The sequence below is a fragment of the Drosophila obscura genome, unplaced genomic scaffold (assembly GCF_018151105.1).
Source record: "Drosophila obscura isolate BZ-5 IFL unplaced genomic scaffold, ASM1815110v1 contig_17, whole genome shotgun sequence".
NCBI classification, from domain to species: Eukaryota; Metazoa; Arthropoda; class Insecta; order Diptera; family Drosophilidae; genus Drosophila; species Drosophila obscura.
In genome coordinates, this window is record NW_024542757.1 from 390,863 (window position 1) to 412,503 (window position 21,641).

Genomic DNA, 21,641 nt, shown 5'->3' on the forward strand with positions numbered 1-21,641 from the left:
GAGTGTCGTCTGTGCAAGCACATCTCAATGGCCCATTGTCAATGTCCCATTGACAGACAGAGCGTCTGAGCGCGGCTCGCGGCCCACGGCCCACAGCCCACGCTGACTGGGCCAGAGATCAGATCATAGATCAGATCCGTCAGTATCGTTCTTCGTCAACATGGGAGAAGTGCGCCCCGCAGCTCTCATCGGAGATCATCTCTCGCCTACCCCAACCACATAAAACGTGTGCAGCCCCAGGCGGTGGCAATCAGTTCACTCCAGATACCGCACTCGCCCCCACGCCACATCGCGACCTGCAATTAAGTTAATTTACCTACGTGACAGTCGATCCGCAGTCCGCGTTTTAAATTCTCCAGTGCAGCTCCAAGACCGCTACGCTCGGCATAATTAGCAGATTGTGAATGAATGTTTATTTTGTTTTTTTTTTTTGTTGGAGACTTCACTGGAAGTTCTCTTTATCGATCGAGTTGGCAGGCAGCAGCACAAGAGCTCTTCAAATGGTAAACAACTTGATATTTCCACGAGGGAATGGGAATGCGAATGCGATTGGAGTTTCTGTTTAGTTTCCATTGAAATTCAGTTGGGTTCGATCCAACTGAAACCAAATTCAACCGAATTAACTATCTATTTAATGCTAAAGGAAAGTGAGAGAAGATAAACCCGAAGGCTTCACAGCTTAAAAGTGTTACTAAAAAATCCCAATGGGAATCTCAGCTATAAATCTATAAAGTCTGACTCCCGTTTCCGTGTTAAGTTTCCAAAGACACGAAACTTTAGTTCGTTCCAGTTATGTTGCCAGCTAAATTAGTGAAATAAAACTTTTGTCAATCGGGCTGGCTGGCTGCCACCCCACTCGTGGGGCATGGGCTATTCAATCAACTTCGATGAGCAACAGTTTGTTGCAATTTAAGTTACGCTTTGCCACCTGTACAGCTCCACTTAGCCACGCCCCATGTGCCCGACACGAAGGGGACTCGGCTAGTCCTGCTGCCGAGCACTTCGTGGCTCCCGCCTGCGCATCGCGCGTATAAAAGGAGCACTCCGGCCGGAGGATTCATCAGTTGGCCCAGCGAAGCGGCGCGCGTCTCTCAATTCGAGGACCAAGGACCAACCTCCAACAGTTTTTCTAATATTTTACAGTGTCTTTCAAAGTGACTAACAACAAAAACAATACAAAAAAAAAAACCAAAAGTACTATTAAAAAACCATTGAAGAGAGTAAGTAAATTTTATGATTATTTAAAACAGAACTTAACAATTGTTAATTGATTTTTGAGATTTATAATTGTTTTACTTTCCCTAATTTAATCCCGTCTGAATGCCAGGGATTCCTTTTGTTAAATATTTTCATATACGTACTTAAAACCTATTTTAAAGCAAACTCTTCTCCCCATCGTATCTCTAAGTATCTTTTGATTGTTTTGCGCTGCTTTCGTGGGGCTTATTTTTAGCACTTGTCTTATCAGAACTTCGCATTTAACACCTCCATCTGTTGCCACACGCATCGGTGCTCTATCTCTGTGTGAGCCACAATTAAATGGTAATTAAAAAGTCTCCCCACAGCAAAGAGCAGCGAGCGGCAGCTACACATGTCATTCGTTCTGTAGATTGTATATTCATTTGCCAAAGTGGGTTAGGGGCTCCAACCCATTAACATTAATCATACGACGATACGCCGTCGGCTGCAGAGTAGCAAATAATTCATCCAGACCCCACCTTAGATGGATATCCCCCAATGAAATAATGTTAAACCCTTAAATGGAACAATTCCAATGTGAAACAACAGTCCTGAGGTCAGTTGGCACTTTAAAACATTGACATTGAATGGGTTTTTGGGCTGTGCGTAGGTCAAGTGGTCGCCGGGGCATAGATTGCCAGCAAAGGACACCGCAGGGAATCCGTATCCGTATCCGTATCCGAATCCAATGTGCATGTGCAGCGGTCATCGTATGTGAGTCGAGGGTCGAATGGGTCGAATGGGTCGAATGAGAGTATGGTAATTCGAATGGGCACCACTCTACCCTTGAGGGCTTTGCAGAGTCAATAAATATCTACCCCCCCCTCCCAAGTGGAATCGGCCATGGCATCCGTGTTGCAGCTCCATTTAATCTGAATGCTTAACCGCTTGCAGTTAATGGCCAGCAGAGGCATCGAAGCCTCCACCAGTCCGCCGGAGCCGTGCAGCATGTGAGAGGCTGAGGGGGAAAATGCCATTGACGCGACCACAGCGCTAAACGGGCCGGAAACGAGCAAGGAAACTGCAAGGAAGCAGCTCCTGAGCAGCAGTGCAGCAGAGGACCGAGGAAGAGACCTTGGCAAATCCCCCACCCTACCCTTTCGCCCCTGGCCCCTGAGCTGTGTGAGGAGCGATTCCGGCTGGCTACGCTAGTGCCGCGATCGGCGTACACGGCCACGCCCCCCGCCCAGGCCCAGGCACAGGCACTGGCAGCAGTCGTTCCCTGCCCCAGAACGATGGAGCACAGCGCGAGTGTGAATAACAGCTCCGAGTTCGGCGGCGGCCAAAGCTCAGCCTCGAAGGCGAGCAGATCCACGGCCACGCCCTGGACCAACAACAAGGAGTCGCCGAACAACGAGGATGACTCCAACGAGGACGATGGCGACACACTTGCCACACCCGCCAAGGTCACCGATCCGCTGGCACCGCGTCTCGCCAACAATGAGGTGATCTACATTTGAAATTTCCTGTCTTCTCATTGTCTAGGTCTTAATTTATGTTTGGTTGCCCTTCCAACTGCTTGCAGCGTGTGTTGGTGGTGTCCGTGACGGAGCGTACCCGCGAGACTTGGGGCCAGAAGGCCGAATTCCTGCTGGCCGTCATCGGTTTTGCCGTCGATCTGGGCAACGTGTGGCGCTTCCCATACATCTGCTACCAGAACGGCGGCGGCGCCTTCCTGGTGCCCTACTGCCTCTTCCTCATCTTTGGTGGCCTGCCGCTGTTCTACATGGAACTGGCACTCGGGCAATTTCATCGCTGCGGCTGCCTAAGCATCTGGAAGCGCATATGTCCGGCACTGAAGGGTGAGCCACAATAACCATTTTTTAGACTACAAATTTATTGCACTAAAAAGGTGTATAATATCTGGTTAATATCTATTGTAAGTAGGAAAGCCATCCAAGTGGGAAAGCTCTTAACTTGCATTATGCTTCAATGAAATTTTTATTTATATTTAATTATTTCTGCAAGGAATTTCTGCTTGAAATTTACGTTCAAAAAAACGAAATACCCGGATCCTACCTTACCCAAAAAAAAACCTATACATATGTACTTTCTGCCTGCAGGCAATCAGCGCTTTAAATACGCTATGAAACGGCAATTTAAATGAATTGCAAATATTGTAACGGCACAGACATCACATGAAAAAGAACGAAATTGCATATTGAAGCGAAATCTATTAAAGCGTTCAATATTTGCACAAGATGTGGGAGGGAAATAAGGAAGCGGGCCAGGCGGGCCGACCCCGGGGCGAGTGTGTTTTGTAATGAAAAATTAAGTATACGCTGGCTGGATCTGGACATGTGGCAGGAGTGGCTGCTACTGTGACTGTAACTGCGACGAGTATGTTGTTGATGTCTGATATTTCACGCTCTGTTTGGCAATGTGAACTCGTATTATCTGGGACTAAGCCAGAGCGGCTACCAGAGTGGCTGCCCGCACAAAGGAAGCACAGTTCATTCTGCATTGTTTTTTCGGTGCTGGGCCACAGTTAAGTGGGAGGGTGGGCGGCAGGGCGGCAGGCGGGTCATTGTGTGCCGGCGACATTATCAAACAGGACGTTGGATAAGAGAGTCGTTGGGGCTGAATGCCAAAGATTTGTTGCAGCAATTAATTGCGCATTCAAGTGGACAAAAACGACACAAAGCCCAAATCAAGCCCAGCCCCCCCGCCAATCCGAGTGCGGGGCTCTAATTAAATTGTGCTCAAAATTGATTTACAGCAGCAGCATAGAGCCGAACGAACGAGCGATGAGAGCAGTTCCATTCAGAGAGTTTTGCATATCAACTTGATAATTTCGTTAAATGACAAACAAAATGTACGACGGGGTGAGGACGAGGGCGAGCGACTCTCTGAATGCTCCAATGGATTTGCCATCCATCTGCCTTTCAACTCGGTCAAAAGTTTTTTTGCCAAGTCACTTGTCTAGGCCAAGTCCCTTTCCCTACTCCATGGAGGCCCCCTCCTCCGCCTCAGTAGAACAGCAAACATCACTTTGTGGCAAGTCATCATTTGCTCAACAAGTGTTTGCTTTGGGAAACCTTTTGCCAGAGCGATTCAAATGAATAGAAAAAGCACGAAAGGAAAGCAAAGCAAACGGAGGGAAACGGAAGCCGACGGCGCAAATTCTTGGCGGAGCGTCCGGGAATCACGTGACGTGTCTTATTGGCCTCATAAGTAAAATGGAAATGGAAAATGGATAGCCGGGGGAAAGAGGGAAAGCTGTGTGACTAAGTAGATGCAATCGTTTGCCAGAGATAAAAACCTGCAAAATGTCACGTGGGAATCCTGTCCAATTTTGCCTTTTTATTCATTTCCCATCGCTCTTTCAATCAGAAATGTTGCCAGTCCCAGGCCAGATTATGGCTGGGGGAGGCATGCAATGCAACTGGGGAAATATAAGTTAAGTTAAGTTGAGAGGAAAGGAAATCGTTTTAATGGCATGGCACTCCACAGGTGTTGGCTATGCGATTTGCCTAATCGACATCTACATGGGAATGTACTACAACACAATTATTGGATGGGCGGTGTACTATCTGTTCGCCTCGTTCACCTCGAAGCTGCCGTGGACGTCGTGCGACAATCCGTGGAACACGGACAACTGTATGCCCGTGACCAGCGAGAACTTCACCGAGCTGGCCACCTCGCCAGCCAAGGAGTTCTTCGAGTAAGAGCTCTTCCAGAGCCCGGAGCGCAGAGCCCTCACTTTGGTATTCAATGCATTCTATTCTGCAGGCGCAAGGTCCTGGAGAGCTACAAGGGCAACGGTCTGGACTACATGGGACCGGTGAAGCCCACTCTGGCGCTGTGCGTCTTCGGGGTCTTTGTGCTGGTGTACTTCTCGCTGTGGAAGGGCGTGCGGAGTGCCGGAAAGGTGGTCTGGGTCACGGCTCTGGCCCCGTATGTGGTGCTGATCATCCTCCTGGTGCGCGGCGTGTCGCTGCCTGGCGCCGACGAGGGCATCAAGTACTATCTGACGCCCGAGTGGCACAAGCTGAAGAACTCCAAGGTGTGGATAGACGCGGCCTCGCAGATCTTCTTCTCCCTGGGCCCCGGCTTTGGCACACTCCTCGCCCTCTCCAGCTACAACAAATTCAACAACAACTGCTACCGCGATGCCCTCATCACGAGCACCATCAACTGCCTGACCAGCTTCCTGGCCGGATTCGTCATCTTCTCGGTCTTGGGGTGAGTCGGGGAGAGAGAGTTAATCCCCGCTGGGCGGATTTCTGATTCCAGATTGATTCCAGATACATGGCCTATGTGCAGAAGACATCGATTGATAAGGTGGGCCTGGAGGGGCCCGGGCTGGTGTTCATCGTCTACCCCGAGGCCATAGCCACGATGAGCGGCTCTGTCTTCTGGAGCATCATATTCTTCTTGATGCTCATCACCCTGGGCTTGGACAGCACTTTTGGCGGCCTGGAGGCCATGATAACGGCGCTGTGCGACGAGTATCCACGTGCGATTGGCAGGCGTCGGGAGTTGTTCGTCCTGCTGCTGCTCGTCTTCATCTTCCTGTGCGCCCTGCCCACAATGACCTATGTAAGTACTGGGGTAGCTGGTGGGTTTATCTGTCTAAGGCTCGTCCAGTGATTCGTTTAATTAACGCTTAAGTGAGATTGTGGCTTATACATATGCATATGCAGGCGGCTCATTAAGCGCCCGACCCCCAGCATCCCATCCTCACGCACCTCCTTGGACTCGATGGATGGCCGAGTTAAGTGCTTTTTATCGTTCCCCAGTTAATCTTCACACAACACACACTCGTCCGTCGAGTGTCTTTGCCATTATTGTTTTTTTTTTCTGCATTTTTATCACCTGTCAAGTTTGGTCTCCTGCCCCACCCTGACCAAACAGCAACCACCTTATCCTTGCGATGTGTGTGCGCTGATGCGCTGTCTGCCTGACTGCCTGACTGCCTGCCAGTCTCCTGGTGCTGTTCAAACACTAAAGCTGGTCCGTTCCGTTTCTTCTCCTGCCACTTTATCTGATTAAATTTGAAATTGTAATTTGCTGCGTTGCTCCGACTCGGAGTAGCTTCTATCGGTCAATGGATCAAGCTATTCAATAAGCCAGTCCCCCCCCCCATCCATTAATCAGTTCCACACACACACATGACAGGGGCAGGGCAGGTACATCTCTTCTAGGATTCAATTGATTGCAATGTGTGTGTATTTTCCAGGGAGGCGTTGTCCTGGTCAACTTCCTGAATGTCTACGGACCCGGACTGGCCATACTCTTTGTGGTGTTCGTGGAGGCGGCGGGAGTGTTCTGGTTCTACGGCGTGGACCGCTTTAGCTCAGATGTGGAGCAGATGTTGGGCTCCAAGCCGGGACTGTTCTGGCGCATCTGCTGGACGTACATCAGTCCGGTGTTCCTGCTGGTAAGATCGAAGCACCATCCACGACAGCCACTCACAGCAGCCACCCCTTTGCCTATTTTCAGACAATATTCATATTCTCGATCCTGGGCTACAAGGAGATGCTGGGCGAGGAGTACTACTATCCGGACTGGAGCTACAAGGTGGGCTGGGCAGTGACCTGCTCCTCCGTGCTCTGCATACCCATGTACATCATCTACAAGTTCTGCTTTGCGTCCAAGGGTAATTGCCGGCAGCGGATGCAGGAGTCCTTCCAGCCGGACGTTAGCTGTGGCTCGGTGGTGCCCGGCCAGCAGGGCACCTCGGTGTGACATGACAATGTCGTGCACTTGAACATCCAGACCAACAGGACCAAGATCAAGATATATAATTTGAATTGTAAAAGCTTCTCACCAACAACGACAGTACCAGTACCAGTACCAGCACCCCTCGAAGACAGCAGCAATAGGCTGCTGAATAGCTACCACTCCTACCACACAAATAGTCTTAGCTACCACTATCCGGAGGCAGGTGCCGAGGCAGATAGCCCCACCCCGGATGGGGTGCATCAGAATTTGAACGGCAATGATATTATTACCTATAGCGCTAGTGCCAGTGCTAGTCTTAGGCCCTCGCATTCGCATAGCCATAATAGTTTAGGTCTCGGCTCGGTCCAGAGCCGGACGATGAGCAGAACCACGACCCCCTTTGCTGCCACTGCTGGCGAGGACAATAACTACGGCCTGAGGCTCGGCAGCTGCAGGCCGCTGAAGTTCCCCTTGGCCAGCGAGTGGCTGGTCTAAAGGAGCGACAACCAACCAACAGCATCCGCGAAAGCCCTGCAATCAGCCATTTTGCAGGGCTTTGCCGTGGTGTGCACAGTGCGCACTCTGTCCCGCTGGTGAGTCGCTGAAGGATGCTGCCGAAAAGTAGTTAAGTATTAACTGCTGCTCGTTGCAGCAATCCTCGTGGCACCAACACACACGGACAGGTGCGCATTTCACGTTTAGTTCGTAAGCTCAGTTCGTAAGTAAATCGACATTTTATTTGGTAAAATGCTTTCATAGAAACGTAGATAAATTACATTCTCCTCTACACATTACAACACACCACTCCAGCCCCTCCCGACACTGTTTTCGGTTAGAGAAACAATCGTAAGACAGCCATTTACATTGTTTTTCTAACGCGTGCCAATCGTTGATATTAAATTATTCCATATATTATTTCGGTTATACGAAATAAGAAAACACAAAGCAAATACCAAAAGTGTTTCATTTTTGGGGGAAATGGGCAACTAACTTTAGCTCTGGGGCTGAATCAAACAACGAATTTTATTTTTAAATTATTTAATTTGTAATTACATAGACTTGCCGTTCGTTCGTTAACTCATACGCATAGCTGGCGAAATAAAGCAGGTAGGCGGGGGATTCTACATGAACGATTGATGATCGAAAATGGACAGACACACGCTGATTAATTGATTGCTTGGTGATTGTTATTCCAGTTTAGCGGGTGAGTTTCGGATGATTCGGATTTCGGATGTTCATAGATGATAGTGTCGCCTGCAGCCCTTGTTCTTTCGCTTGCGACGTGGCTTGTGCTTCTTCTTTCGCTCCTATTTCTTGGAACTCTTGCTGCCCTCGTCCTTGCTCTTGTCCGACTTCTCTTCCGTCTTCTTGCCATCCTTATCTTTCGTGTCCTTGTTATCCTTGTCCTTGCTCTCCTTGTTCTTGTCCTTGGCATCCTTGCTGTCAGCCGACTCAATCGCCTTCTTGCCCTCCTCGGCATCACGATTCGCCAGCTTGTTGTTGATCAGGTTGTGCAAGGCAATGATCGAGCGCACCATGGAGGCCAGATAGACGACCAGCATCTGGTCGTTGGTCTTCACGTACATGGTGCCCGTGAACTGGTCGTTGGTGATGTCCGGCAGCAGGTTGAAGATGTCCTGCAGCTGGTACACGATCTGATGGTTGATCGGCATTTTGCCATCGCCCACACGCTGCAGATACTGCTTGATGTCGCGCAGCTGGGCATTGAGGCCCTTCAGCCCCATCAGCTGGTTGGTGATCTTCTGCGACAGGCTGCCCACGGTGGTGTCCTTGATGTCGCGCAGCAGATGCTCCACGCCCACCTCCTCAGCCTCCTCGGCGCCGATTTCACTGGGCACATGCTCGAAGGTCTTGCTGGTGGGCGAGCCATCGTCGTGCACCTCCTCCACGGATATGTACGCCTCTGTGGGCAGTCCCAAGTCCTTGGGCTTGGCATCGATGATGACCAGCACCGAGTTGGGGCAGTAGCGGCGAATCAGCTCATTGATGGCAATATCGTTCTGATGCAGTTTCGGGCCCGTGTGATACCAGCCCACCACGCGCTCCCGGGCATTCACCTTCTTGAACATGCTGTACATGTTCTCGAGGTAGTCGTGGTCCAAGAACCACACCGATTTGTCCTTATCGTCCTCATCAAAGGGCACTGCAAAACGAAATCGAAACAGTAGAGCTAATGTCTTAAGATTTGCCGACCAGTTGACACTCACCTGCGAAACTATTGGACACATCGAGCACACCCTTGGAGCGCCAGCAGCCGAGCAGGACACCAACGACGCGCTTCTGGTTGCCAATCTTTCCCATGCGATTGAAGTGATCGACGACGGACAGCAGCACCAGCGGATGCACTATCACTTTGTTTACGCTAACCTCCAACGACGGCATTTCTGTTTCTGTTGTGTTTTACGTTAAATTGTAGTTTGCTTTACGCACAGCGTGCTTGGCTCTTAACTGAGCTCGGAATTTTCCGCACAATTGGGAACTCTGGACAAATATTTGGCAACAAAAATGCGTTTGTTGCGTTTGCGGCAAAAATTGTGGGGCCAAAATGACAAGCAGAATCCATTAGAGTGTGACTGCGGATTTATCAATCGAATATACCGCCTGACACTCTGAAATATACCGAAATATACGTTATAGTTTTCGAAATATACCGATTCTTCCTCTTCCTAACAAGGCCAGTTACCCCGAGTCAACATTTTGTCAGGCTTGCTGTGACCGGTGTAGTTAAATTCATATTTATTTGAAGCATTTAACTTGAAATCATTTCATGCAAGCAAACTTTTAAGGCCATATTTTACATGTACTGTCGAAATATTTCTAATGGTCAGAGGGGTATATTTGGTCAACAAATCTGCGGTCACACTAGTTGGCAGAGCCACTTCGCTGCCGACGGAAAAAAATCATGAAAAGAAAATTTCTCAGCAAACAAAAAGAAAGCGGAAAACTAGCAAGAAGTGGTGCAAAAAGAAATGTGCAAAGCTGTCAGTGAGACTGCAACTGCAGTTCTGCGTCCAATGTAAATGCAGTACGTAGTTCTTGGCTTTATTTGTTTTCAGTGCGTGTGTGGTAGTGTTGTTTCTGTTGTGCCCTTGGCGAAAGCAAATATTGCTGCTCTCCTCTAGCACAGATGACCTAAACGCCATTTTTGGCGCACGTTGCCAGACCGCGCATCCAAGTGAAACGATTCGGTCACACTGCAGTTGCGCGAGAGAAATTACAATACAAATAAAAAGCAGCGCAGTCAAATCAAATTATGTGCAGTTAAACACGCTTTTATCTAAGCCAAAGAGTTCATTCCGACCATAAAATACCCCCTGTGTGCTGTTCTGTGTCATACTGATACCAATAAATGAGTGTGCGGCCGCTCGCTGGTATGCGGATGAGGTAATTGGTGGCTGCCTTCGTCTACAGTTTCACGCCCATCCAGCGCAGTTTCAGGCGGCGGCTTCGAATTCGTAATCATCAATGAGCTGTCGTTTGCTCCATTGCCTGCCGTTCGCCGAGGTCCGCAACTGTAAATCGTGGCTTCGAGTGCGCGTCTTGGACACATATTTCGAAGTGCATTTGCGTTAATTCAGGTGTTATCACAGTGTTTTGGACACTAAAATTTCACTGAAGAAAACCACCGAAAGCCCAGAGACCAGCTCACAAATACTTAGAAGCCGAAAGACAGACACACACAGCCGCAGACACACACACACACACACACACATGCACGCACGCTGTACGCTCTTTTGTCTACGTCTTTGACTTTTTCTCGTTTGTAATCATTTTCCTCCCATTCGTACGTGTTTTTTCTACAAATATTAGAGCTTGCGAGCTGCTAATTAAATTATAAAACATACAGAAGCGTTAAAAGAAGACGACGACCGTCCAACCAAGCCCACAATCCCCACTATTTGGCCTATTTCGCTGAGGCAGCGCAAAGAAGATACGACAATAGGCAGAAAAGCAGAATCAGAAGCAGAAACAGAATCAGACAGAAAAACGACTAATAGAAGGTGAGCCACAGTTTAAACTAGGCGCTTAAGCGGTCACTTGGGGATGGATTGGATCCGTAGAGTGTTTGGCCTAATTTAAAACCAAACTCCGTTACGGCGGATCTCCAGCACCTGCTGCTTCCCCGCGCTGCCAACACCACTGCCACTGCCACCGCCAATTGGCATCCGTGCCAACACTTGCCTCTGGTCTGGCTCTGGTGTCTGGTCTCTGCGCCAAGTGCAAAATCAATCAATGAACGTCGCACTGCACATACAAATATACAAACCCCATGTACACTCGTATGTTATGTCTCTTCAGCTTTCTCCAAATCTAGTTTTCCTTGTTGGACTCTCGCCCAGAGGCCATCGCGAGCCGAGCTCCTGCACTATGTAGAGGCCAAAATATCATCCAACTGAGAAAGACCAACTAAAGTAGCAACTAATTGCCTGTCTGGCGGCGAACGGGGAAGGGGAAGGAGAAGAATCAGAATCGAAGCAGAAGCGCAAGCGCAAAGATGTCGTTTATAACTAACCTTAAAAAGGTCTTTCACCTCGGCGGGGGTGAGGCCAAGAAGAAGCGCCTGTACAACAACATCAAAATGGACTCGGATCCGGCGGAATTCTGGGAGATGGTTGGCGAACTGGGCGACGGCGCTTTCGGCAAGGTCTACAAGGCCCAGCACAAGGAGCATAAACGCTTTGCAGCGGCCAAAATGTGCACGCTCGAGGATGAGGAGAACCTGAGCGACCACATGGTCGAGATTGATATCCTGTCCGAGATCAAGCATCCAAACATCGTCGAACTCTACGAGGCCTTCTCCCTAGAGGACAAGTTGTGGGTAAGCTGATCGCCAGTGATTCCCATCAAGGACCTATTAACCGAGACGAAACATACCACACTTTAGATGCTCATTGAGTACTGCGATGGTGGGGCCTTGGACAGCATCATGGTGGAGCTAGAGAAGCCATTGACTGAGCCGCAAATCGCCTACGTTTGCAAGCACATGACGGAGGGTCTGACGTTTCTCCACAAGAACAAGGTCATTCATCGTGACTTGAAGGCCGGCAATGTTCTCCTCACCATGGAGGGGGGCGTCAAATTAGGTAAGTTATAGATTGCCAGTTTTATCAGATACCGATGTGGCTTACACGTATCCTTCCCCCCCTCCAACCAATCTCCGAACTCTTCTCAGCGGACTTTGGTGTCTCGGCCAAGAATAAACATACAATGCAGAAGCATGACACATTCATCGGCACGCCCTATTGGATGGCGCCCGAGCTGGTGTTGTGCGAAACGTTTCGTGACAATCCGTACGACCACAAGGTGGACATCTGGTCGTTGGGCATAACACTCATCGAGCTGGCCCAAATGGAGCCCCCCAACAGTGAGATGTCGCCGATGCGCGTGCTGCTCAAGATCCAAAAGAGCGAGCCCCCCAAGCTGGAGCAGCCCAGCAAATGGAGCAAGGAATTCAATGATTTCCTAAAGAAGTCTTTAGTCAAGGTAGATCGCCTCTCTGTTCTGTTTCCCCTTCAATGATGGTTGCTAACATTTGATTGTTTCTCTCGATCATCAGGATCCGCAGCTAAGACCCACGTCGGATGTGCTGGTGCAGCACAGCTTCATCAACAGGGATCTGGACTGCAAGCCCATTAAGGATCTGCTGCTCGAGTACAAGGCCGAGGTCGTGGAGGAGGTGGTCGATGACGAGACTGAGGTGAGTCCATTTTTTAAGGCCCTGAGCACTGGCCCTGCACTGCGCTGCACCCTCGTAGTCCAATGCTAGGAATGACACAATATTCTATATAATCTCACCTCTCCAACTCTCTATTCTCTCTTACACGCTGCTGCCTCAAACCAAAAACCAAATCGAAATCTTAAAACTAAAAACCAAAACATTCTCGCACCGTGCGATAAATTCTTTTTATATATTTTCGTTTCGTTTATCTCCCTCTGTTGTTGTGTTATTCTTGGTTTCTTTTCGTTTCGTTTCGTTACCCTTCCGTTCTGCTGTCTGCCAAAAATGTCGCAATGTTCGTTCTTATCATTTCTTATTTCACAATAAAAACGATTAATATAGAAGCTTAAACGCCAAGTGAAGCGGCGCTCGCTCTATCAGAGGGTTGGTAAGTCGTTCTACAGCAACCCGTTCCATGCTCCGTCCAAACCCACCCATCCGGCATCCCCGCACTATCTCCGCTGTTCTCCGATAACGGGCATACAATTTTAGTTTAGTTATTTTATCAGTAAAATATCACACCCCCTGCCCCTGCCCCAGCCTACTCCCTTGCCCTTCCAGCCATGTTCTGGTCTGGGTAGTTCCATCTTGCACGCTTTCGTTATCATTTCATATCAGTTTCTTGCAGTAATGATAGCAGGTGATAAGTGTGCAATGCCTTAGCTTTAATGCTATCTGGTGTATTGTCGTACTACCCCAAGATCCGCAGAATACCCACTGCAGGGTATTGAAGGTTCGGCATGCCGAAATCAGCTTTTAGTAATCTTTTGTAGTTAGTCGCTGGAGCAGTAGGAAACACTTTCCACCAGATTATTGAATGCTAATGAGAGGATTCCCCTTTGATTTTCCATCAGGAACCCCGCAACTCGGCGCTCCAGCTCGACCTGGACGATGACTCTGCCTCGCTGCGGAGCCAAGACATTGACAAACGTAAGTTGAATGCATTCACGTGGCAATCATTGTCACCGGACCTAATTTTCACCGGAACAGTTCCAGGTACACCTACATCCATATTGCGGGATTCCAAAGAGCAATCCCAACCAGCAACAGCAGCAGCAGCAGCAACAGCAGCAACTAAAGCCACAATCCCAGACAAACAATCAAACCACAAGGAGGACAATGCACTGGTGCTGGCTGAGCCGGCAGCTCTACCGCCGCATACCAAAGTGCCTGCCCCAGCGCCACCCAATAGCTCTGCCCAACAAAACCAGCAACAACAACAACAACAGACACAGCCACAGCCACAACAACAGCTATCGCAAGCTGCTGCTGCTGTTGCTCCTGCTGCAGTGCTGCAAAAGATACCCGAAGATGTTGCTGCTTCGGAAGCGGACAAAAAGGTAGGGACTACCATCCCCATCCGCTGTACACTGTACTCACAGCAAATTCCTTGTATTCCACAGCACTTTGTCAAAAAGGAGAAGGGCAAAGCGCCGCCACCACCATCGACATCGTCACCGCCATCAGGGGCCACCGCAGCAGCCCTTGTCGCAGCCAATGCAAAGCCTCAGAAGCAGGCAACCACGCCCGAACACCTCTCCCACTCACCCACATCAGCCATTGAGGTGGCTATTGGTGGCACAGAGGCAATGGAGCAGCAGAAGCCGCAACCACCCTCGCCCACAGCCTCATCCATCATATCCGTGCAGTCGGTGGCCTCCTCCAGCTCGTCGTCGGGCGGCAGTGTGTCGAATGCTGTCCTCAGCTCCAGCACCTCCCTGATCACCATCAACAGCGATGCCCCGCCACAGCAGCAGTTGCAACAGCAGCAGTTGCAGCCGCAACCACAGCACCTGGTGCTGCCAAACAGCCTGGAGTCCGTTAGTCAGATTACAGTGGTGACCAGCACCCATCCGCCTGTCATCATTGACAACTCTGTGCCGCCCCAGAACGAGGTGGTGATTGTGTCCAACGACTTGAACAAGAGCACGCATCTGAATGAGTCGTCCACGGACGACGACTTCCCCTCACTGGACGACAGTTTGGGCGATGCCACGACACCGCCACACAAGCAATCCTCGATGATATTGTCCGTCAATGAGCCATCGGGAGCTCCAACTGCGCCGCCGCAGCCGGCAGCAGTGCACGCTCGCAAACTGGACGAGAGCGAGGTCCTGATTGTGAGTCCCTCCTTTGCGGACGATGATTCAGCCTACAACACTGCCTCGGGCAGTCACAGTCACGACCACAGCGACCAGCTGATGGACACCAGCCATGTGTCCGTGGTCACTGTGGGCGACGAGGTAATTAAGGTGAAGGACAGCAGCAACGAGGTCCTCAAGCGTCCTCAGCCCAACGGCCTTGTACCCGAAGACGTGAACATAATCGTGAATCGGTTCAAGCCCGCCGCATCCAGCGACCAGGAGAAGCGCACCTCGCCGGACAGCTCGTTGAGCGAGAACGGTTCGGTGCGGGGACGTCGCGGCATAGAGGTACAGATCAGCGGCTCCGATGTGGACAGCATCGGCACCAACACTAGTCAGGACAGCCGACACGAGACGGACCACAAGTCGCAGTCGCAGCAGCAGCCAGCTGCCAGCGTGCTAATGCCGCCGCCTCCGCCGTCGGTGATGACCAACTACAACAACCATACGCAGACCATTGACGAGGAGGAGGAGGTCGTGATACGGCCGAAGACGCGCGTGCCGCCGGTGGCCAAGTCCGGGGGCTCCAGTGGTCTCACCAAAGAGGAAATCGAGCTGCGTAACCTGCGCAAGAAGACGCGCAAGCGGACGCGTAAGTTCGAGATCGATGGCGTCCAGATGACCACCACCACCAGTCGGGTGATCTATGGGGATGAGGAGAACGGGCGCATCTACGACGATCACGATTTCCGGAAGCAGGAGCTGCGCGAGCTAAAAATGCTGCAGAAGCAGGAGAAGAAGCAGCAGACCGAGCTGCATGTGAAGGAACAGATGGCCAAGGAGCAGCAGGATCGCCGCTTCGAGCAGGAGCGCAGCTCGCTGGAGAAGACGTACGAGGCGGACATGGATATGCTGGCCCGCCAGCACAAGCAGCTCGTGGAGAAGACCGAGCAGACGCAGGAGAACGAGCTGAGGTCCTCCTCGAAACGCATCCGCTCCGAGCAGGAGCAGGAGCTGAAAATATTCCGCGAGAACCTCAAGCAGGAGATCCGTCTGCTCAAGCAGGAGGTCGATCTGTTTCCCAAAGACAAGCGCAAGGATGAGTTCAAGCAGCGGCGCTCGGCCATGGAGCTCGACCACGAGGAGAAGGAGCGCGCCTTCCTCGACTCGCTGAAGGAGCGTCACGAGCTGCTGCTGCGGCGGCTCAGCGAGAAGCATCGCGACCATCTGGCCACCATCAACCGCAACTTCCTGCAGCAGAAACAGAATGCGATGCGGACGCGGGAGGCCCTGCTGTGGGAGCTGGAGGAGAAGCAGCTCCACGAACGCCATCAGCTGTCAAAGAGGCACGTCAAGGAGCTCTGCTTCATGCAGCGCCATCAGATGATCGTACGCCACGAGAAGGAGCTCGATCAGGTGAAGCGCATGCTGCAGCGCAAGGAGGAGGACATGGTCAAGAAGCAGACGCTCGAGAAGCGTGCCCTGCCCAAGCGTATACGCGCCGAGCGCAAAGCCCGCGACCTTATGTTCCGCGAATCGCTGCGCATATCGACGAACCTGGATCCAGAGATCGAACGCGATCGCGTGAAGAAGGTAAGCAAGCAGCAGGAGCAGGACCCCCAAACATAACGTAACCATTTAAACTCCAATTCTATTTTCAGTTCCAAGAGCAGGAGAAGAAGCGCTACATGCAGGAGGAGCGTCGCTTCGACATCAAACATCAGAAGCAGCTGGAAGAACTGCGCGCTACCCGCGAAAGCGCCATAAGGTCAGTCCAGTGGGAATATCCTGAGCGGCAACAAATTTTCTTATCCGATTACTTTCCACAGGGAACTGGAGCAGATGCAGAATGAGAAGCGCAAGGCGCTGGTGGAGCACGAGCATGCCAAGCTTCTGGAGATCGATGAGCGCCTGAAGGCCGAGCTTCGCGAGTGGCGCGAGCAGTTGGTGCCCCGCAAACAGGTGTGTACAGGCCTTACATCCTACCATCCCTCCATATCCGACCCATTCCATTCCCATTGAAGAATCGCTGCAAGAGCCAAACCCAGTGTTTGGCGTCTGCCAATGCCATTCGCCTTATTTTGTTGGTGTTTTGTGTTTTATTTATTGCTGTAAAAAGTAGATCAACTCAATTGATATAAGTTGGTACTGATTATTATTATTGTATATTGATTGGTTTACGGTGAAATTTGGTGTCTTGTGTATTACCGCCCCCCCCCATCCCTAAAAAATCCCTTTAAAAACTGACCCCAATCCGACGCATTCCGCCAAATGTCTGCGGCTTAGAGTTGAGCAATGATCGCGAGGGGGACGCTGACCGTTCGAGTAGCTCCATGGGATATCTTATTTTCCTTATCATTCATCGTAAATTGAATAGACTCCGACTCCGACTCTGACTGTGACTCATTCATTTGACAATTTGTGACTAAGTGTGAGCTGAATCATCGGGTGGCTAATGATCTAATTTGTGGGACTGTGTGACTGCCAGTGGAGATTGCTCATCTCTAATCCATGGCCAGGTGGCGGAACCATGGCTAAACAAAATCCAATTATTTTTTCAACTTTTTCTCTCTCTCTTTACACCCCACGCAAATGCATACTCTTTGGTGGCCTACTGTACCTACTACTACCTAAAACAAACCAAAAAAAAAAAACAAAAAAATTATGATAACTGATATAAAAACAAACCAAAAACAAAATGCTTACCGCTGTGCTTCCCAACTACTAACCAAAACCAACAAAAAACCAACCAACCAAACCAATCAATCGACTTTGGGATTGGTCTTGCATGTGTTTTTAACCAACCGAACGAATGAACGAACGAACGAATGTCCAAACTGTGGCCGCATCCAGAGAGTGAATGCGCTGATCAAGACGGCCATCGATGAGCACGAGAAGCGCTTTGGTCTGGTGTCCAATCGCGCGGAGTTCGAGGACCAGGAGGTGAAACTGCCAGAGCGGCTGCGGGGTATATTCAACGAGCGCTCCTCCAGACTGGTGCCCCGCAACACCTTCATCGATGCGCAGCAGATGCCGCGCTCGCGCTCCTCGCTCCTGATGATGGGCGGCAATGCCGGCCGATTGTACAACTTCCGCGGCTCCGCCCCAGATCTGAGCCGCAGTGTGCCCAGCACCCCCATCATGCACAAGCAGCAGCGGGCCCAGATGATGGGCGATTTGGTGCTGGAGGAGGACGAGGACCTGCTGGTTGAGAAAATGAAGCGGGCTAGCGTCACCACCCTGCCCGGCCAGAGTCAGCTGCGGCTAATCACCGTCCAGACGCCAACCAACGAGCTGGTTAAGGTGGTGACCAGCACTCCGCCACTGAACAGTGCCGAGGAGTCCAATGTGAAGCCCGCCATGAGCACCTTCAGGCAGAGCACGCCCACACCACCACCACTGCCCAAGACGCCAGACGATCTGGGTCTGGTTAGCAACCGATTCAGCCGCATCGATGCCAAGGCCGCCGAGGAGGCCAGCGTCGAGCTACGCATCCAAGAGGGGCCGGTGCTGACGGCCCACACCAAGCGCCTGCTGCACTCCACCTCGTTTGCCATCAAGCGGCCCTCCGTGACCAGTCGCAGCAGCGGCAGATCCTCCCTGAGCAGCGCCCAGTCCATGTACAACATGAACGAGCTGACCAACAGATACACCAGCGATGCGGAGCTGATATTCTCCGACTGCGGCCGCAAGGCAGCCGCCCTCCTGGATGAAGTGCAGCCGGATCTGCGTTCGTCCGTCAAGCCGGGACACAGCCGTCAGAATGGCAGCGCCGTCTCGGCGGACTCTGCGGCCTCGTCCGACGACTTCTACTGCGAACTGTATGCTCAGAAGTACAAGCTGCCGCGGATCAATCACCGTCAGCTCAGCCTCGATGAGGATGCGTCGGCCATATAGAGATGTCTAGCGATGAACGACGAACAGAAGGATCTGCCACACTCCAGTTCCCTGCATGCACTCCAAATACTAATCAATCCAATCCACAATACAATTCGTACACTTACTTACACCGAATCAAATGGCTTTCCATTCCCCCCCGCCTGGTGCTGGTGCTAACAAAATACAGACTACACTTCCTCCCTGCCACCACTGCATATCATCTGACTAACAGCCTTTGAAAGCTTTCCCCCTAACTAACCACCGTCTATGCATCGCCTGCATCCGGATATGCCATAATTTGTGTCTTGCCAAAGTTGATTAGTTTTGTCAGTTAAGCGAAAAAAATGAATGAATGATTTTTTCCACATACGATCGATACATATAATATCGCGCCAGACGCGCGCACTCCATTCTAGCAGTATTATCCGAGTACTTAGTAAAAGAAACCAAAAAACAAAAACAAAAACAGAAACAAATGAGAATAAAGATGAATCGAAACGAAGAGAAACAATCCGCATTCCATGCATAGCAACATGCCAAGCATTTACATAGCTACTACTATATTCTACTCTAGAGCATAGACATTCATTCATATGAATATAATCATACAAAAAATATACGTATACACACACACACACACACACCACACACATATATATTACCATATCGCAATTTTCATGATGCTTCACTGTACACACACACACACCCACATATACCCAAAAACAATGCGCTGCTTTCCAAAAACAAACATAAAAACACACACAAAAAACAAATACCAAAAACCAAAAAAAAAAAAACAAATCTGTATCCAAAAACTTTTCTTGCCGGCTCTCCTCTTCTCGTTAATGCGTAAAGCAACTTCAGCAGCGGCTGCAACAAGAGGTTAGTCCTTTGATCTATCCCGCAGTGTGGTGAAAAGCTATGCGAATGGATCCTGATCCCAATCGCATAGCTCTGAGCTGCACTGCGTATTCTATGTACTGTATATTCCTTTCACTCTAAATGTCCTACTAATGCATGCGCTGTATAGCTAAACTTTCCTCCTCCTCCTAAATGAATTGATATAATATCGTAGTGAATGTCGTTGCTTAGAACCATAGTTTTGGACATGGATTTCGATGCGTTACTAATACCCTTTGATTTCTTCGCACGGACAGCGCCTGGAGGAGACCTTCGCCCAGCAGCTGGACGAGATGGAGACCCTGTATGGGGGCGCACTGATTGTCTCCATGCCGTCGGACACACTGCAGCGTGATCATTTCACTGGGTCCACCCGCAGCAGTCTCAGCTCCTACTCGGAGGGATGAGGGCTGCTTAATTGTAGATTCTGGATGCCTGCCACGTCTGTCGAGCAGGCAAACAAAGGAAATGGCTGCAACACCGACACCGACAGCGGCAGCGGCAGAGGCAGTGACAGCGGCAGCGGCACCGTCAGCTATGCAAAGTAAAACAAAACAAAACAATTGTCAGCCATCCATTAAGGCTTCCGCCAGAGAAAGAGCGCTTCTTTCCATGCTTAAGCATATACATAAAGTATGTGGGTATATACATATATCATAGATGGACATGCATGTGTGTGTGTGTGTCCTGGCAAGAAGCGCGTCGGGTCATGCTTAAGTTTTTGTGTCGTAAAATGTAATGCATAAGCTTAATTTTATTATTTTTGCATTGTATGTTAGCCTATTACTCTATTATTATTAGCGCACTATCCAGCGTTCATCTGTTCTATCTGAGTTGTACATGCATATGTATAAGCCCAGACCTAGGCCAATCCAATATGTTATATGTATGTATGTGGCACGAACCGTCGGGAGCAGAATTAAATTTACTTAATATTTATACAGACATACAATACGTGTTACACACAAGCCGCCACAACCCAACCCAACCCAACCCAACTCAACTCAACCACTGGACAAACGAAACATACGTACACCCAGCAAATATTCTTTTTTTTGTTGACCTTATCGCTATTGTAAATATATCTATAAATATATACATATATATATCGCATAACTATGCAACTTTATCACACACACTCTGACCGACAGAAAGACAGACAGATAGACGTAAACAGATGCACGAGAAAGTTTTGCAAAAATTAATGTGGCAAAAAGGAGAAATATACGAGAATGTGAGATGTTGGGATTCCAGAACACAAATTGTGTGAGAGCTCGAGAGCTTGCAGATGGAAATGAAGATGGGAGGCCGTCGGGTAAAGATAAAAGATATTTATATTTGTAAACGTTTATGCTTATATATTTTATATGAATATATATTTACATATTTAAATTTAAACAAATCAAAAAAACAATAGCCACAAAAAAAAATTTAAAAATTAATAAAAAAAAAAGGATAGAAAAATTGAAACCATGCACCTTTTGTCCTAGTTTGGAATCAGTTTATTTTCAGTATATATATTTTTCTTGGAATTTCTCTTTCGCGAATTTTCTGCGCAGCATTCAACTTCAATATATTCTCAGAAAATCATCGCTGTCCTGACTGTGTTTTCTGTTGCTGCAACAGTGAACTTTTACTCAAATGCCAACACAAATACTCCACTTTGTAAAAGATTCGGAGAATTTGCTAGGCAGCCACCTTACATGGGCGAACGGTGCGGATGAGTGATCGAGGGGTGAGGTGAAGAACAAATGAAGAACTCCAGGCCTTGTGCTGGCTGGCGCGTGCCGATTACGAAATTCCAGCATATGGTTGCAGTGGCTATGCTACAGATATGTTGTATATGTTCTATTACACTGCAGCAGGTCCAGTTCATCGAAATAATCCCCAATAGCCGCCCACTCATGAACTTCACTACCCCACATATAATCCACCCCATGGAACATCGAGCGGGCCAAAGCTCCTACTCTTCTTCCTGCTCTTTCTGCATTGTCCATTTATGTATTTTTATATCATATACTCGTATGACTGGCACATAGAGGCGAGTACGGGCATCTGCAAAGCTTCACTCATGGCATACCATACCCAACGGGATAGGGGATGGATGGATGGATGGGGTGGACGGCACTCTA

The 21,641-nt window shown here is 49.6% G+C and overlaps 3 protein-coding genes across 11 annotated transcripts; 2 read left to right on the top strand and 1 right to left on the bottom strand.

Moving 5' to 3' along the window:
- Window positions 1–143: 143 nt before the first annotated feature.
- LOC111080400 (sodium-dependent serotonin transporter) lies at window positions 144–6,933 on the top strand. Of its 2 annotated transcripts, none has more exons than XM_022375999.2 (8): window positions 144–1,220; window positions 2,134–2,684; window positions 2,765–3,041; window positions 4,693–4,903; window positions 4,972–5,424; window positions 5,487–5,781; window positions 6,422–6,622; window positions 6,685–6,933. In XM_022375999.2, exons 2-8 carry the CDS (start codon window positions 2,475–2,477, stop codon window positions 6,928–6,930), a joined length of 1,893 nt encoding a protein of 630 aa, XP_022231691.2. In that variant the 5' UTR covers window positions 144–1,220; window positions 2,134–2,474; the 3' UTR covers window positions 6,931–6,933. The 2 variants fall into 2 exon arrangements, with proteins under 2 accessions (XP_022231691.2, XP_022231692.2); XM_022376000.2 differs by having other exon boundaries at window positions 144–503.
- A 970-nt stretch (window positions 6,934–7,903) lies between these two features.
- On the bottom strand, window positions 7,904–9,509 carry LOC111080401 (26S proteasome non-ATPase regulatory subunit 7). The gene is made up of 2 exons (XM_022376001.2): window positions 9,135–9,509; window positions 7,904–9,070 (listed from the first exon to the last, which is right to left on the bottom strand). The coding sequence occupies exons 1-2, from the start codon at window positions 9,307–9,309 to the stop codon at window positions 8,214–8,216; spliced, it is 1,032 nt and encodes a 343-aa protein (XP_022231693.2). The 5' UTR covers window positions 9,310–9,509; the 3' UTR covers window positions 7,904–8,213.
- Window positions 9,510–9,669: 160 nt separating this feature from the next.
- LOC111079165 (serine/threonine-protein kinase 10) lies at window positions 9,670–20,900 on the top strand. 8 transcript variants are annotated; one of them, XM_022374208.2, is made up of 14 exons: window positions 9,679–9,952; window positions 10,738–10,928; window positions 11,227–11,746; window positions 11,813–12,011; window positions 12,101–12,411; window positions 12,485–12,625; window positions 12,989–13,030; window positions 13,501–13,576; window positions 13,637–13,986; window positions 14,050–16,323; window positions 16,392–16,498; window positions 16,560–16,692; window positions 19,465–19,491; window positions 19,767–20,900. In XM_022374208.2, exons 3-14 carry the CDS (start codon window positions 11,423–11,425, stop codon window positions 19,914–19,916), a joined length of 4,134 nt encoding a protein of 1,377 aa, XP_022229900.2. In that variant the 5' UTR covers window positions 9,679–9,952; window positions 10,738–10,928; window positions 11,227–11,422; the 3' UTR covers window positions 19,917–20,900. The 8 variants fall into 8 exon arrangements, with proteins under 8 accessions (XP_022229897.2, XP_022229895.2, XP_022229898.2 ...); XM_022374205.2 differs by lacking the exon at window positions 19,767–20,900 and having other exon boundaries at window positions 9,670–9,952; window positions 13,643–13,986; window positions 17,584–19,485; XM_022374203.2 differs by lacking the exon at window positions 19,767–20,900 and having other exon boundaries at window positions 9,671–9,952; window positions 17,584–19,485.
- The last annotated feature ends 741 nt before the right edge of the window (window positions 20,901–21,641 follow it).

Excerpts from the sequence above, each read along its gene's own strand:
- LOC111080400 (XM_022375999.2), top strand. The coding sequence starts at position 2,475 with ATGGAGCACAGCGCGAGTGTGAATAACAGCTCCGAGTTCGGCGGCGGC. Across the intron at positions 5,782-6,421 it reads CCCTGCCCACAATGACCTAT|GGAGGCGTTGTCCTGGTCAA; the intron begins GTAAGTACTGGG and ends TGTATTTTCCAG. Across the intron at positions 6,623-6,684 it reads TCAGTCCGGTGTTCCTGCTG|ACAATATTCATATTCTCGAT; the intron begins GTAAGATCGAAG and ends GCCTATTTTCAG.
- LOC111080401 (XM_022376001.2), bottom strand. The coding sequence starts at position 9,309 with ATGCCGTCGTTGGAGGTTAGCGTAAACAAAGTGATAGTGCATCCGCTG. Across the intron at positions 9,071-9,134 it reads TGTGTCCAATAGTTTCGCAG|TGCCCTTTGATGAGGACGAT; the intron begins GTGAGTGTCAAC and ends TTCGTTTTGCAG.
- LOC111079165 (XM_022374203.2), top strand. The coding sequence starts at position 11,423 with ATGTCGTTTATAACTAACCTTAAAAAGGTCTTTCACCTCGGCGGGGGT. Across the intron at positions 11,747-11,812 it reads CCCTAGAGGACAAGTTGTGG|ATGCTCATTGAGTACTGCGA; the intron begins GTAAGCTGATCG and ends ACCACACTTTAG. Across the intron at positions 12,012-12,100 it reads GGAGGGGGGCGTCAAATTAG|CGGACTTTGGTGTCTCGGCC; the intron begins GTAAGTTATAGA and ends AACTCTTCTCAG.